Source organism: Ranitomeya imitator, chromosome 5 (assembly GCF_032444005.1).
Source record: "Ranitomeya imitator isolate aRanImi1 chromosome 5, aRanImi1.pri, whole genome shotgun sequence".
NCBI lineage: Eukaryota > Metazoa > Chordata > Amphibia > Anura > Dendrobatidae > Ranitomeya > Ranitomeya imitator.
The window spans coordinates 654,767,071-654,779,980 of record NC_091286.1 but is presented as its reverse complement, the minus strand read 5'-3'; the positions used below and the strand labels follow the sequence as shown (position 1 = coordinate 654,779,980).

At 41.6% G+C, this 12,910-nt stretch overlaps 1 protein-coding gene across 1 annotated transcript; it reads left to right on the top strand.

Moving 5' to 3' along the window:
- Positions 1–572: 572 nt before the first annotated feature.
- Positions 573–12,485, top strand: LOC138637915 (serine/threonine-protein kinase SBK1-like). The gene is made up of 5 exons (XM_069726837.1): positions 573–669; positions 5,912–6,114; positions 7,935–8,640; positions 10,266–10,376; positions 12,454–12,485. The coding sequence occupies exons 1-5, from the start codon at positions 573–575 to the stop codon at positions 12,483–12,485; spliced, it is 1,149 nt and encodes a 382-aa protein (XP_069582938.1).
- Positions 12,486–12,910: the final 425 nt, after the last annotated feature.

Genomic DNA, 12,910 nt, shown 5'->3' with positions numbered 1-12,910 from the left:
CAATGGTGCCATTATGGGGTTAACCAAACTTTTTGATCATGGTTTGTAAATGCAGGATGCAGATTTTTGGAATGAATAGGTGGCATAAAAGAACATTGTTATGTACAGCATGAAGATTTTTCATCTATAGAGTATTGGAGGATTTAGACCATTTTCACACATTTACTTCAGTGTCACTTGACATAAGAAAGCAACCTGTTAGATTATGTCAACAATTGGCAGATACTGGATAAACCAAGCATGGCCTCCACCCAGATGCCTTTTGTACCTGGGCTGATCTTTCCACTCACAATAGACTTGTGTTTAAGGAGAGATCTCATTTCCATATGACTAGACGGTCACTTACCCCATTGTCTGTGGAAGGAGGAGGAATCTCAATCTCATGGCCATGGTGTCCATATAAGACTGAAGGGTCATTGCAGTCACTTGTGATGTGGATCTTTACTACAAGGTCTTTGCACTCAACTCCTAGAGAAGCAACTTCACAAATTGTGAGATTGCAGCTCGTCCTACGTCAGATCAAAACCTACTTGAGGAAAACCAACTGAATTTTCATTTCGTCATAATCTACGATGGTCACCCACACCAAAGAGGAGGACTACCAGTATTTGAAGACACTGGGCAGCGGAACCTATGGCAAAGTGGTCATGGCTACTGAGAAGAAGACAGGTAAGGCCTAACATTACAAGGGTGAATTAGTCATATGTGATTTTTAATTTCTGAAACTATTTAACATGAAAACCATAAGTCTTCCCTGAGCCGTGTAGTCTAAAGGTCGGTTATTAGTTGTGATAAGTGCTCTTAGATGTGTCAGATGTCACCAATTCATGTCCTCACCACCAGATCATTTAAAAAGGTTTGCCTATGTAAAAAACAAAAAACATGATAAAGTGTTAAAAAAATAATTCTATGCAGTAGCACCCCAACTCCTGTGACTCTTCCAACCCCTTAAGAATGGTGGCTTTAGGACAAAGCTATTTTTGTTTCTTCGTTCATGGTAATTTCAGGAGCCATATTATTTTTGGGCAATATAGCTGTATGAAAGCTGGGTTATTTCTGGATGAGTTGCATCGGTCTTGGCTGCATTTCGGGGTTCATATATCTACCAAAGTTTGATTTGCGAAAAAGTAAATTAATTAATAAACATAGCAGGTGCACAAGCTTCCACAGCAAAGCATCCAATACTTAAAAAAACTGTCAAGACTGACATTTTCTGTTATTCATGTATTGCACAAATAAATATTTGTGCACTGCTATGGGGTAGATTTAGTATTACGTTGTGTATTTTTTGGTTAACTTGTTTTTATTTTATATTTCATCTTCAACTTTATTTTTGCGAGTAGCAAGACTAACTATATATAGGACAATTCTGAATCCACCTGTAGCATCTTTCCTTGGGTGGATTGTGGGGGAATCAATTTATAGGACAAAAGCTTAGTTTCTACTTTTGCCATTGAAAATCTAATTATTTTGTTTTCCTTCATCCCATACAGTGCATGGGTTTGTTTTTTATAGTATTGATCATGTAACCAGTGATACAAAAGATCCATTTTTTAACATTTTATAAATTACATAAATTCTCACATTTTACTACTTTAGCACAACAAAAAAGAGCCACTTAACACGTTCACACCGCAGCCTTTAGTTTCAGAGACCCTTAGCATCTATTTTTCCATGATCTGTAGCTGGTTGAGGGCTTGAGTGCCGAGTTGATTTTTTAAACTAACTAACTTTTCTTTTGCTACGCCGTTTGATTGGATTAATATTTTAATATATAGGTCGGGTGATTCTGAATCCAACATTACCAATTGTGTATTTTTTTAAATTGTTTTATTTTGAATGGGGCGAGTATGGGGGTGATTTGAACTTTTATTTTTAAAATTCTCACTTTTCACTTGCTTTAACCTCTTAACCCCTGGAGTTATTTTTATTTTGCGTGATTTTTAATGCTCCCCTTTTTTCTAGAGCCTTAACTTTTTTATTTTTTGGTCAATATGGCCATGAGAGGGCTTGTTTGTGTGACAAGTTGCACTTTTTCCAGTACACAATATGTTAAAACCAACGGTGTCATTCAAAAACAGGAAAAAAAAATTCCAAGTGCGGTGAAATTGGTAATTAAAAAAAAAAAGCATATTTTTTTTATGCTCGCAAAAAGCCCAAACTGACCTGCCGTTATGATTCTCCAGGTCATTACGAGTTCATAAACAAAAAAACTAGACATGTTTGGTTTCAACGAACTAGTGATGACCTGGAGATTCAATGGCAGGTCTGTTTTAGCATTTAGTGAACATGGTAAAAAATACACAAAACCCAAACTCTGGGATTGCACTTTTTTGCAACTCTAATGTACTTGAATTTTTTTTTTTTTATTATTTCCTTCAATACACAATATGTTAAAACCAATGGTGTTCAAAAGTACAACTGGTCAAGCTAAAAACAAGCCTTGACGTGGCCATGTTGACCAAAAACTAAAAGTAATGGCTCTTGGAACAAGGGGAGTAAAAAAAGAAAAATGCAAAAAAAGAAAGAAAATACCCCTGGGGATTTAGAGGTTAAAGCAATTGAAAGTAAAATAAAATAAATAAATGTACATTTTTTTCATTGTATTAATTTGAATGTGGCAGGTGATTTGAACATTTGTCATTGCCACATTCAGAATCTCCCGGTCTATCAATATATAGAAATTAATCCAATCGGTAAACGGCGTAGAGTTCGTATTTTGGTCACCACAACATTGCATTAATATACAATAACGGGCGATCAAATGATGGAATCTGTACCAAAATGGTATCATTAAAAGCATCAGCTTGGCACGCAAAATATTAGTCCTCACCCAGCCCAGAATCCCTTAAAATAGATGCGCTATGGGTATCGGAAAATAGCACAATATGTATTTAAAAAAAAAAAATAAAATATTGGAGGTTTTTTTTATTTTCTCCACTTCGATAGCAAACATGTCTATTTGCTTATCTAAAAACCTACATTGTGCCGTTTTCCCGATACCCGTAGTGTCTCCATTTTTCATGTTTTCGGGCCGGGTGAGGGCTTATTTTTTGAGCGCCAAAACAGCTGACATGGTGCAAGTTAAGTTGTACTGCACATGATGTGTCTCTCCCTGTCTCGTGTCTTGCACTGTGCCCACATGTACAGTCAATGTCATGAAGGGGTTAAAAGTGGTTGTCCGGTCTAGAATGGTAAGTCTACAGTCACAGACTGACATCTGAAACCTTCCAGTCAGTCTCGGACTATGGTGCCAAGGGCCCACCAGTAATATTGATTTTGAGGAGACCCAATTTTCACCTGTATGCAAATATTGCTGTCCACAAATTTACTCATAGATTCATCAGGTTATAACGTTGATAACTGAACCAACTCTAGACTGTCACCCAGAAACATATGAGTGTGACATATATATATATATATATACCGTATATACTCGAGTATAAGCCGAGATTTTCAGCCCAAATTTTTGGGCTGAAAGTGCCCCCCTCGGCTTATACTCGAGTCACGGTAGCGGTGGGGTCGGCGGGTGAGGGGGTGAGGGCGCTGGGGTATACTTACCTAGTCCCAGCGATCCTCGCGCTGTCCCTGCCATCCCACGGTCTTCGGCGCTGCAGCTTCTTCCTCTCTTCAGCGGTCACGTGGGACCGCTCATTACAGAAATGAATAAGCGGCTCCACCTCCCATAGGGGCGGAGCCGCTTATTCATTTCTCTAATCAGCGGTGCCGGTGACCGCTGATAGAGAAAGAAGCTGCGGCACCGAAGACAGGAGGGGACAGCGCGAGGATCGCCAGGACTAGGTGAGTATGTTATATTCACCTGTCCACGTTCCAGCCGCCGGGCGCCGATCCATCTTCCCGGCCGGCGCCTCCATCTTCCCGGCGTCTCTGCTCTCTGACTGTTCAGGCAGAGGGCGCGATGACGCATATAGTGTGCGCGGCGCCCTCTGCCTGATCAGTCAGAGAGCAGAGACGCCGGGAAGATGGAGGCGCCGGAACGAGACGCCGGGAGCTGCAATCAAGGGAGGTGAGTATGTGTGTTTTTTTTTCTTTATTGCGGCAGCGGCGGCACAAATTTATGTGGAGCATCTATGGGGCACAGTGAACGGTGCAGAGCACCGTATATGGCACAGCACAGCTATGGGGCACAGTGAACGGTGCAGAGCACTGTATATGGCACAGCACAGCTATGGGGCACAGTGAACGGTGCAGAGCACCGTATATGGCACAGCACATCTATGGGGCACAGTGAACGGTGCAGAGCACCGTATATGGCACAGCTATGGGGTACAGTGAACGGTGCAGAGCACCGTATATGGCACAGCACAGCTATGGGGCACAGTGAACGGTGCAGAGCACCGTATATGGCACAGCTATGGGGTACAGTGAACGGTGCAGAGCACCGTATATGGCACAGCACAGCTATGGGGCACAGTGAACGGTGCAGGGCACCGTATATGGCACAGCACAGCTATGGGGCACAGTGAACGGTGCAGAGCACCGTATATGGCACAGCACAGCTATGGGGCACAGTGAACGGTGCAGGGCACCGTATATGGCACAGCACAGCTATGGGGCACAGTGAACGGTGCAGAGCACCGTATATGGCACAGCACAGCTATGGGGCACAGTGAACGGTGCAGAGCACCGTATATGGCACAGCTAGGGGGCACAATGAACGGTGCAGAGCACTATATGGTTCACACCTATGGGGAAATATGAACGGTGCAGAGCACTATATGGCACAGCTATGGGGAAATAATGATCTATTTTTATTTTTGAAATTCACCGGTAAATGCTGCATTTCCACCCTAGGCTTATACTCGAGTCAATAAGTTTTCCCAGTTTTTTGTGGCAAAATTAGGGGGGTCGGCTTATACTCGGGTCGGCTTATACTCGAGTATATACGGTATATATATATATATATATATATATATATATATATATATATATATATATATATATATAATGTCTAGATATCATAGTCCAAGCAGTTATCTCCATTAACGCACGGTTTGCCTCAGACCCCAGCGCCTCTACGCGTTTCGCCCCATGCGGGCTCCTCAGGAGGCAAGATTCACCGATACAATGTGTCCTGATGTGGTGTCATGGCCACAAATTTACCTCTATATAATAAACTGGGCAGTGTGGTTAATGAATGATGATTCATTCTGGATAAAAAAAACAGCATCTCAAGTGAATTATGGCACATACTACCCATACAGTGGGATTGGGGGGCCCATATCTGCACAGGGGCCTGCTGGGGGATTCCCCTGCTCTCCTATGGGCCAGTCCGAGCCGGCTTCCAGTACACACACTAAAGGCTGCGAGATTTGCCAGTGTCTCCAGTCAAATATGCAGATTCCTGGCCAGAACCAGTCCAGTAGATGCGGTGTCGCACAAGGCCATGTCCACTACATTGATTCTGCCATGGAGTATGATTACCACATACTTGGCAGCCATTCCCAGTTGGGACTGTCAATTTTTGGCAGCGCACAGTCTACACTCACACAGCAACTGTAGACTTAATATTGACTACATAATCCCTTTTAGAAAAATATTGTTGTTCTGGCTCTCAGAACCAGATCCAAATAGTCCATAGAGCGGCATAATCCATAATTTTTGCATTATTTTTGGCAGCATTTGTGGTGTGGAATAAAATGGTTACACTTTTCTAGATTGCATATTTGATTATCTATAATAGCAACCCATCAGTAAGTGATCATACTGCAGGGATACCAATGAGCCAAAAGGGAAAGAAATAAGTTGCAATCTTTCACATCCGATCCATCCATCATGGAGCAATACATTACCTGATCTCTTGAGGGGTTAAAGACTAAACTTTAGAGTAATATTCATTATCCAAAGTAATTGCTTTGATATATTAATTAATTTTGCTCTTTTAATTAAGGAAACAATGTGGCCCTTAAGCTAATGAAGAAGACACAGACAAAGTATGAATATTTCCTCCATGAGCTGTGTGTGTCCATCCAGCTATCAAGTCATGAAGGAATCATCTCCACCCACCCGATCTTTGTGGACTCTGATAACTTCTACGTCCTGACCCAGGACTTGGCCCCTGCAGGAACACTTCACTCACTGATAGAACCCGGTGTAAGTATTTCAGAATCACTAAATGTTTCATATTAATTATGAGCGAATATACTCGTTACTTGAGACTTCTCGAGCGCGCTCGGGGGTCCTCAGTATTTTTTAGTGCTCGGAGATTTAGTTTTTCTTGCAGCAGCTGAATGATTTACATCTTAGCCAGCTTGATTACATGTGGGGATTCCCTAGCAACCAGGCAACCCCCACATGTACTTATGCTGGCTAACAGCTGTAAATCATTCAGCTGCGGCAAGAAAAATAATCAGGACACTCGAGCGTGCTCAAGAAGTCTCAAGCAATGAAAATATTCACTCATCACTATTTAATATTTAACTATTGTATGTTTCAGACTATAAAAACACACATGGGTTTTAGAGAAGGATATTAGTACAGAATTTACCATATTTTGCTTCAATGTTTTCTCATATCCCCTACCCTCGTATGTTTCCCCAATCCATTGTCCCCTCATCCCAATCCTGGTATGAATGCCCCCCCCCACCCCATCAGAAAAAAAAAACACTTATTATAGAGTGATGTTCGATACCAGCAACTAATTTATGCTTTTAAGCAGCTCATGGCATGTGCTGACTAGAAGCAGAGGACAGCTGCCAGAATATTCACTACTCTACAGTCCCATGGGCAAGAAGAGCAGTGAATATTCATTTCTCTTTAGCAGCGGGTACAGGAGTTAGTGCAGCAGCCAGCTCCTGCCTCCTGTGACCCACCGATCCCTCATTCAAAATAAGACATTGCTCCCCATTTTCCTCAACATATTTTTGGGGAAAAAAAGGGGCCTCTTATAGTCCAAAAAAATACAGTAGATACAACTCTGGATGTTTTTTTATTACATTTAAATTTTTTAAAACTGATGTATACTAGTAAAGTGTTAACCAACTTGTGGCTCACTGGTCTCTGCAAAAACTCCTTACTTGCCCCCTTTTGGCACATTCGTTTTAGTGGTTTTATGTTGACTAGAAAGTCAGATTAGAAATTGGTATCCTAGATTTAAGTACCCATTAAGGTTTTTCTTTATATCACCCGTTTGTTCAGCTCTCCATGCATGTGTTGCGACAATGACAGCCCTGACATGCAGATGCGGCACTGCCGGCGTGCTCCATGTATCCAGGTTCCCTCTGCAGCTTATTGGGTAAGCTCTATAGCTTGCTGAATAAGCAGGGACCATAACAAATTCGCTTAACTATACTAAATGATCACCAACTATTGGACAGATCTGTAGTCACAAGATGGAAAAGGTGAGGGACCAGTGGTGCCAGAAACTATTACAGGGCCAACAATTAAATACAATAAAGGAAGTAAAGAAGTTTCTGGTACATCGAACAGGTAAAAATCAAAAGGTTTAGTTGAGCTTGGCTAAAATAAATCTAACATAACCTGATGCATTAAATGTCAAAGGGTGAACTGTCGTGCCAGAGATGCATCAGGTTGTTTTTATTTTAGCCATAGTTAAGTAGGTTGAATAAAGACCTAGGTCCATCAACTGCCACCTTTCTCCACCAATTGTACATTTCGTCATGCCATGTTCAAATAAGCTTTGATTTTTCCTGGTCTGTGTGCCAGAAACGTTTCCTTCCTCCATTTGCTGTGTGCTCCAGCAGGATCTGCACCCACCAGCTCTATGCCAGTTATCAAATGCTCGTTTTGAGACTACCTGTTCCTCTTCACTGCCCCTATAAGCATTTTACTACACAGGGAACATTTATGGTGGTGAAATTAAAAGAAAACATGAGGGATGAAATATGTATGATCTTAAAATTACCACTTATTTTAAGTGAACAGATATTGAATGGCTTCCTTTACTTTTCCAGGTTGGAATTCCAGAAGCGATGGTGAAGCGTTGTGCGCTACAGTTGACCAAAGCATTGGAATACATGCACGATCAAGCACTGGTGCATAGAGACATTAAACCAGACAATGTGCTAATCATGGACAAAGACTGCTTCCATGTCAAGCTAAGTGATTTTGGTTTAACACGAGCCATCGGTACCCTCGTACCATCGATGTCACCCTTGATTCCCTTCATGTCCCCAGAGCTTTGTCAGTTGCAACGCCATGAAACTCTAGACCTAAGCCCCACCATTGACACCTGGGCCTTTGGCGTACTGCTTTTTGTCTCTTTTACTGGATGTTATCCATGGGAAAGAGCAAGAGAAGATGATCCTCTCTTCCAAGACTTTATCCACTGGCAACGGTTTCAAAGCTACATTTCACCCCCAGGACGCTGGACCAAATTTTCTGCCAGTGCTCAACAATTATTTCACGCCCTGTTCACTGAAGACCCCACCACCAGGAGTCCAGTAAACGTAGTCCTCAACTACCTTCATTTTCCATGGGGAGAAGACTACGTGCCTGAACATTCTCAAGAGATTGTTGTGGACAACGATGAAATGGATAATTTTGAGACTGAATTAATAGTCATTGAAGGTGAAGATCACTACATTGTGGTGGAGAACCGAGGGGACATCGAGTGCATCATCATAGGCGATGCATCAGTGGAAGCCATTTCTACGTCCAGTGAGACACTGCTGATTTGGTCAGAAAACGCCAACCTCGACTTGGAATCTGAAGTGGAGATCGTTTAACTCTTGCAAGGTAATGTGGCGAGTAGTGTTGAGCATTCCGATACCGCAAGTATCGGGTATCGGCCGATACTTGCGGTATCGGAATTCCGATACTTTTGTGGTATCGGGTATCTGTATCGGATACATAGAGATGTGTAAAATAAAGAATTAAAATAAAAAATATTGATATATTTACCTCTCCGGCGGCCCCTGGACTCAGCGCGGGTAACCGGCAGGCTTCGTTGTTCAAAATCAGCGCTTTTAGGACCTGAGAATCACGTCCCGGGTTCTGATTGGTCGCGGGCCGCCCATGTGACCGCCACGCGACCAATCACAAGCCGCTATGTCTTTGAAAGTCATTAACGCGCTCATTTTTAAAAATGAGCGCGTTATTAGCTTGCGGTGACGTCGCGGCTTGTAATTGGTCGCGTGGCGGTCACATGGGCGGCCCGCGACCAATCAGAAGCCGGGACGTGATTCTCAGGTCCTAAAAGCGCTGATTTTGAACAAAGAAGCCTGCCAGTTACCCGCGCTGAGTTCAGGGGCCGCCGGAGAGGTAAATATATCAATATTTTTTATTTTAATTCTTTATTTTACACATCCCTATGGATCCCAGGGCCTGAAGGAGAGTTTCCTCTCCTTCAGACCCTGGGAACCATGAGAATACCTTCCGATACTTGATGTCCCATTGACTTGTATTGGTATCGGATATCGGTATTGGCGATATCCGATATTTTTCGGGTATCGGCCGATACTATCCGATACCGATACTTTCAAGTATCGGACGGTATCGCTCAACACTAGTGGCGAGTAGTGATGAGCGAGCATGCTCCGATAATGTGTTAACAGAGTGCACTTGTGTGCTGACAAAGTATCCTCGGTATCCTCTAATACTAACCTGCATGTGTTGTGGCTGTCGAATAGCAACAGACCTACAAGCACGGTGACTCGAATACAGTATTATAGAACACCAAGTGTAGAGCTCACAATCTTGCATGTTGCCCAATATCAATTTGTGTTGTCTTCTGAATTGAAAGATTACAGCTTGTCCAAAGTGCAAATATCAGGGTATTTTACCAAGGGTATATATGCACTTTGCCTCGTTTTAAAAGCCCATGGAGGAGATGTGAGCAGATTTTAGTATCTTACAGCCCAGCACAGAAACTGAATTTCAGAGAGAGAGAGAAGTCTTTAGATGGACATGAACCAAGTAATGTGAATGGCCTCTACCCTTCATTAAATTAGCAGTTTTATAAGGAGAAATATTTGTAACTATGACAGTCTGCAGATCCCAAACTGAACCAAAAGTTTGACATAAGCAAGTGCCGCTTAGTTTCTAGAATAAGAATCCAACAAATCAGGGGTTGTGTTTTTTGGTGAAATTGGTTAAACTATGCCTCAATTACATGTCCTTTTGTTTTATTTATATTGGTTTTAGGGACTTCTTGCCATACAATGATCTACTATATTAGGCAGATTTGTTTTAGTCTTGAATTTATTCTTTTCTTGATTTTACTCCAGAGGAAAACTTAGGCTGCATTCCTGGTTTTTAAAGATTATTAATTTCTCTGATCCAAGCACCAGACTCACCAGGCGGCAAAGGAGGCCAGGAGATCGAGGACATTATCCAAGTCATGAGAACATGGGCCAAGGGACGTCTGATCAAGTTTTGCGTCATCAAATCAAGAGGTAGGTGAGCCCAGTCAGATAAAGCCTTTATGACAGGCATTTCCTTAAATATCTATGGCTTTCTTATCCTGTATAAAATGAATATTAAGGAGTTTGCTACAAGATTCCTTTTAAAATAGCATAAGTTAAACCACCGTCTTGCTGCCATCTCATCTGAGGACACCATTATTGCCTCACTACATCCTACAAGAAAAACAGTAATCCATTACTTCGATAGTATGTTATTCATAGCAGCCAGGGCTGTGGAGTTTGACCTTTTTTATACAGACTCCACCAAAATAAAGTCCGACTGCTAAAATATGTAATACATTGGGTACAGTAGTTCAATGTAGAATATGCCGAATATCTGCATATGGATTTGGTAAAGTTCTGCAATGTCCAATAAATGTCTATTCCTGATCTAATGATCTCTGTTCTTAGTGGAGATGAACTTGCGCGGCTCTTGAAAGGACGAGCTTTATTAGCGAGCAAGTGCATGTTGAGGAAAAAGGAAAAGATGAGGAATGCCAGCAGACCTGCACTCATCTCAAGAACTGCTTAAACTAATTAGATCTTTCATAAATGACCTGACATCTCAACTGATGGATCTCAGAAATTAATTGAAGAAAAATTTACTAATATTTATGCACACTGTCCTCCCACACTACATAATGTATTGAATATTCACAATTATTTTGCTGTAATGTTGTATTTTAATAACCATGTTCTATCTAAATAGCTTGATCCCTGTATCAATGCCATTTAAAAGCCAGATGTTATTTTTCTACAGTAAACCTTCCTTAAATATGAGCCACATATGATGGAGTCAGAGGTTTCGTCTTACCGATTATTTGATTGCAACTTCCTGCTCTTATCTCAGTAATGGGGAAAGTCTGACATTTGCGATCAGGGCTGTGGAGTTGGTAAGAAACCTCCGGCTCCCTCATACATGGCGCTAAGTGGGGAGAAAATAACAGTTTAACAAAAATGTACTGGACAACATTTGTAGAGTCTATAAATTCCTGAGAAATTGTATCACCTCCATCAGATCCTCCTTCATAGATGACCTGAAATCTGATCTTAGTTCTGTAGATTTACAATAGTTCTTGCCTTAATCCTGTTCTCATTAGCAGTTCTTGAGACCAGTGCAGGGTTGCAGGCATTCCTTATCCGTGCTTTTCTCTGTATTTGCTCAATAAAGCTCCTCCTGTACAGATTCATCTCAATTATAAGCACAGATCCATGGATCTTAAAAGATGTTCAGCACATCCTGCATTAAAATACTGAACCCAATTTAATGTTTTAAGTCACATAATTTTATACCAACTCCACCAAAATGGACTCCGAATTGTATCCATAGCAACCAGGGCTGTGGAGTGACTGTAATGGGAGAGTGTCTTCACGGTACCAGATTTGATAGTCAAAATGCTCTATTCGGGGTTTAATCTGTAGAGAAAGAAGCAGATTTCTCTGGCAAGATATAGTAGCTTAATTATTTGTATTATAAAGCAAAAGCCCACATGAAGATGACGGTTACACTTTACAGACCATTATGTAGGATCAGGCTCATTTTCTGCCTTGTGTTTCCATTTGCATTAATTAGTATTTTTCATTTGAATCCGGTTAAAACATCACCCTAAAATTAATGAATGACAAATCTTGATTATTTCCTCTGAACCATGAGTGTCCATCTTCCTGTGAAGCTACAAAGTCATCATTACACCCCTCATCCATATTTAGGCCAATGACCACTAAGCTCTGACCTAGGATGTGGCTCTTGTATGTTCATTTTATTTCCTCAAAACCTGGTGTAAGTATTTCAGAATTTTTAAATGTTTTGGAATATGTTGCTATCTAATTTGTAAGAGAAGTCTGGTCAGGATTGGGGTTATTTACACAGATATTTCCTTCTCCTGGCATAGTGGTTATGAACCTCCTTGCATGCCATTTTCATGTGACGGGATTTGTGGTTTGGTTAAGACAATATAGCTGTAGTTTGTGGAGCTGATCTACGATACTGATCTCCCGAAAACTTGGTTTACAGTGAATTTTCATCTTTGTCATAAAATGTATCTAACATTTTCTTCTACTTTTCCAGGTGGCAATTCCAGAAGTGATCCAGATGGCTGATACAGCCAATGCCTGACACATGCTGCCCGTGGATGTATGATCCCAGCCATACATACGCTATTCAGAGTTTTAAAGCTGCCTTGGACCAAGCTGCATTTTTAACTCAGAAAGGCAGGTCCCTGGTGGCTTCTTCCTACGCACTGCTAGTGACTGCCTATGTATGCATAAAAGGAAAGACCTGTCAATCCAGGTGACTGGAAGCCATCAGGGACCTGCCTGTCTGACTATGCTAAAAGCCTCGGGAACAAGCTGGGCTGTAAAGTAGGACTAGTGTGAATGGTGGATTCCCAGGATTTACTGCCAACACCTTGGTAGACAGCTCGTCCTGGTCAACGGTGGCTTTTAAAGCAGGTCTGAAAAAAATGCTGCAGCGTTTTAAAAAGACCTACACCTGTCAGATGATATTCATGGGCAGCACGTATCAG

Coding starts and splice junctions, on each gene's coding strand:
- LOC138637915 (XM_069726837.1), top strand. CDS start 573: ATGGTCACCCACACCAAAGAGGAGGACTACCAGTATTTGAAGACACTG. Junction 670..5,911: donor GGCTACTGAGAAGAAGACAG/GTAAGGCCTAAC, acceptor CTTTTAATTAAG/GAAACAATGTGGCCCTTAAG. Junction 6,115..7,934: donor ACTCACTGATAGAACCCGGT/GTAAGTATTTCA, acceptor TTACTTTTCCAG/GTTGGAATTCCAGAAGCGAT.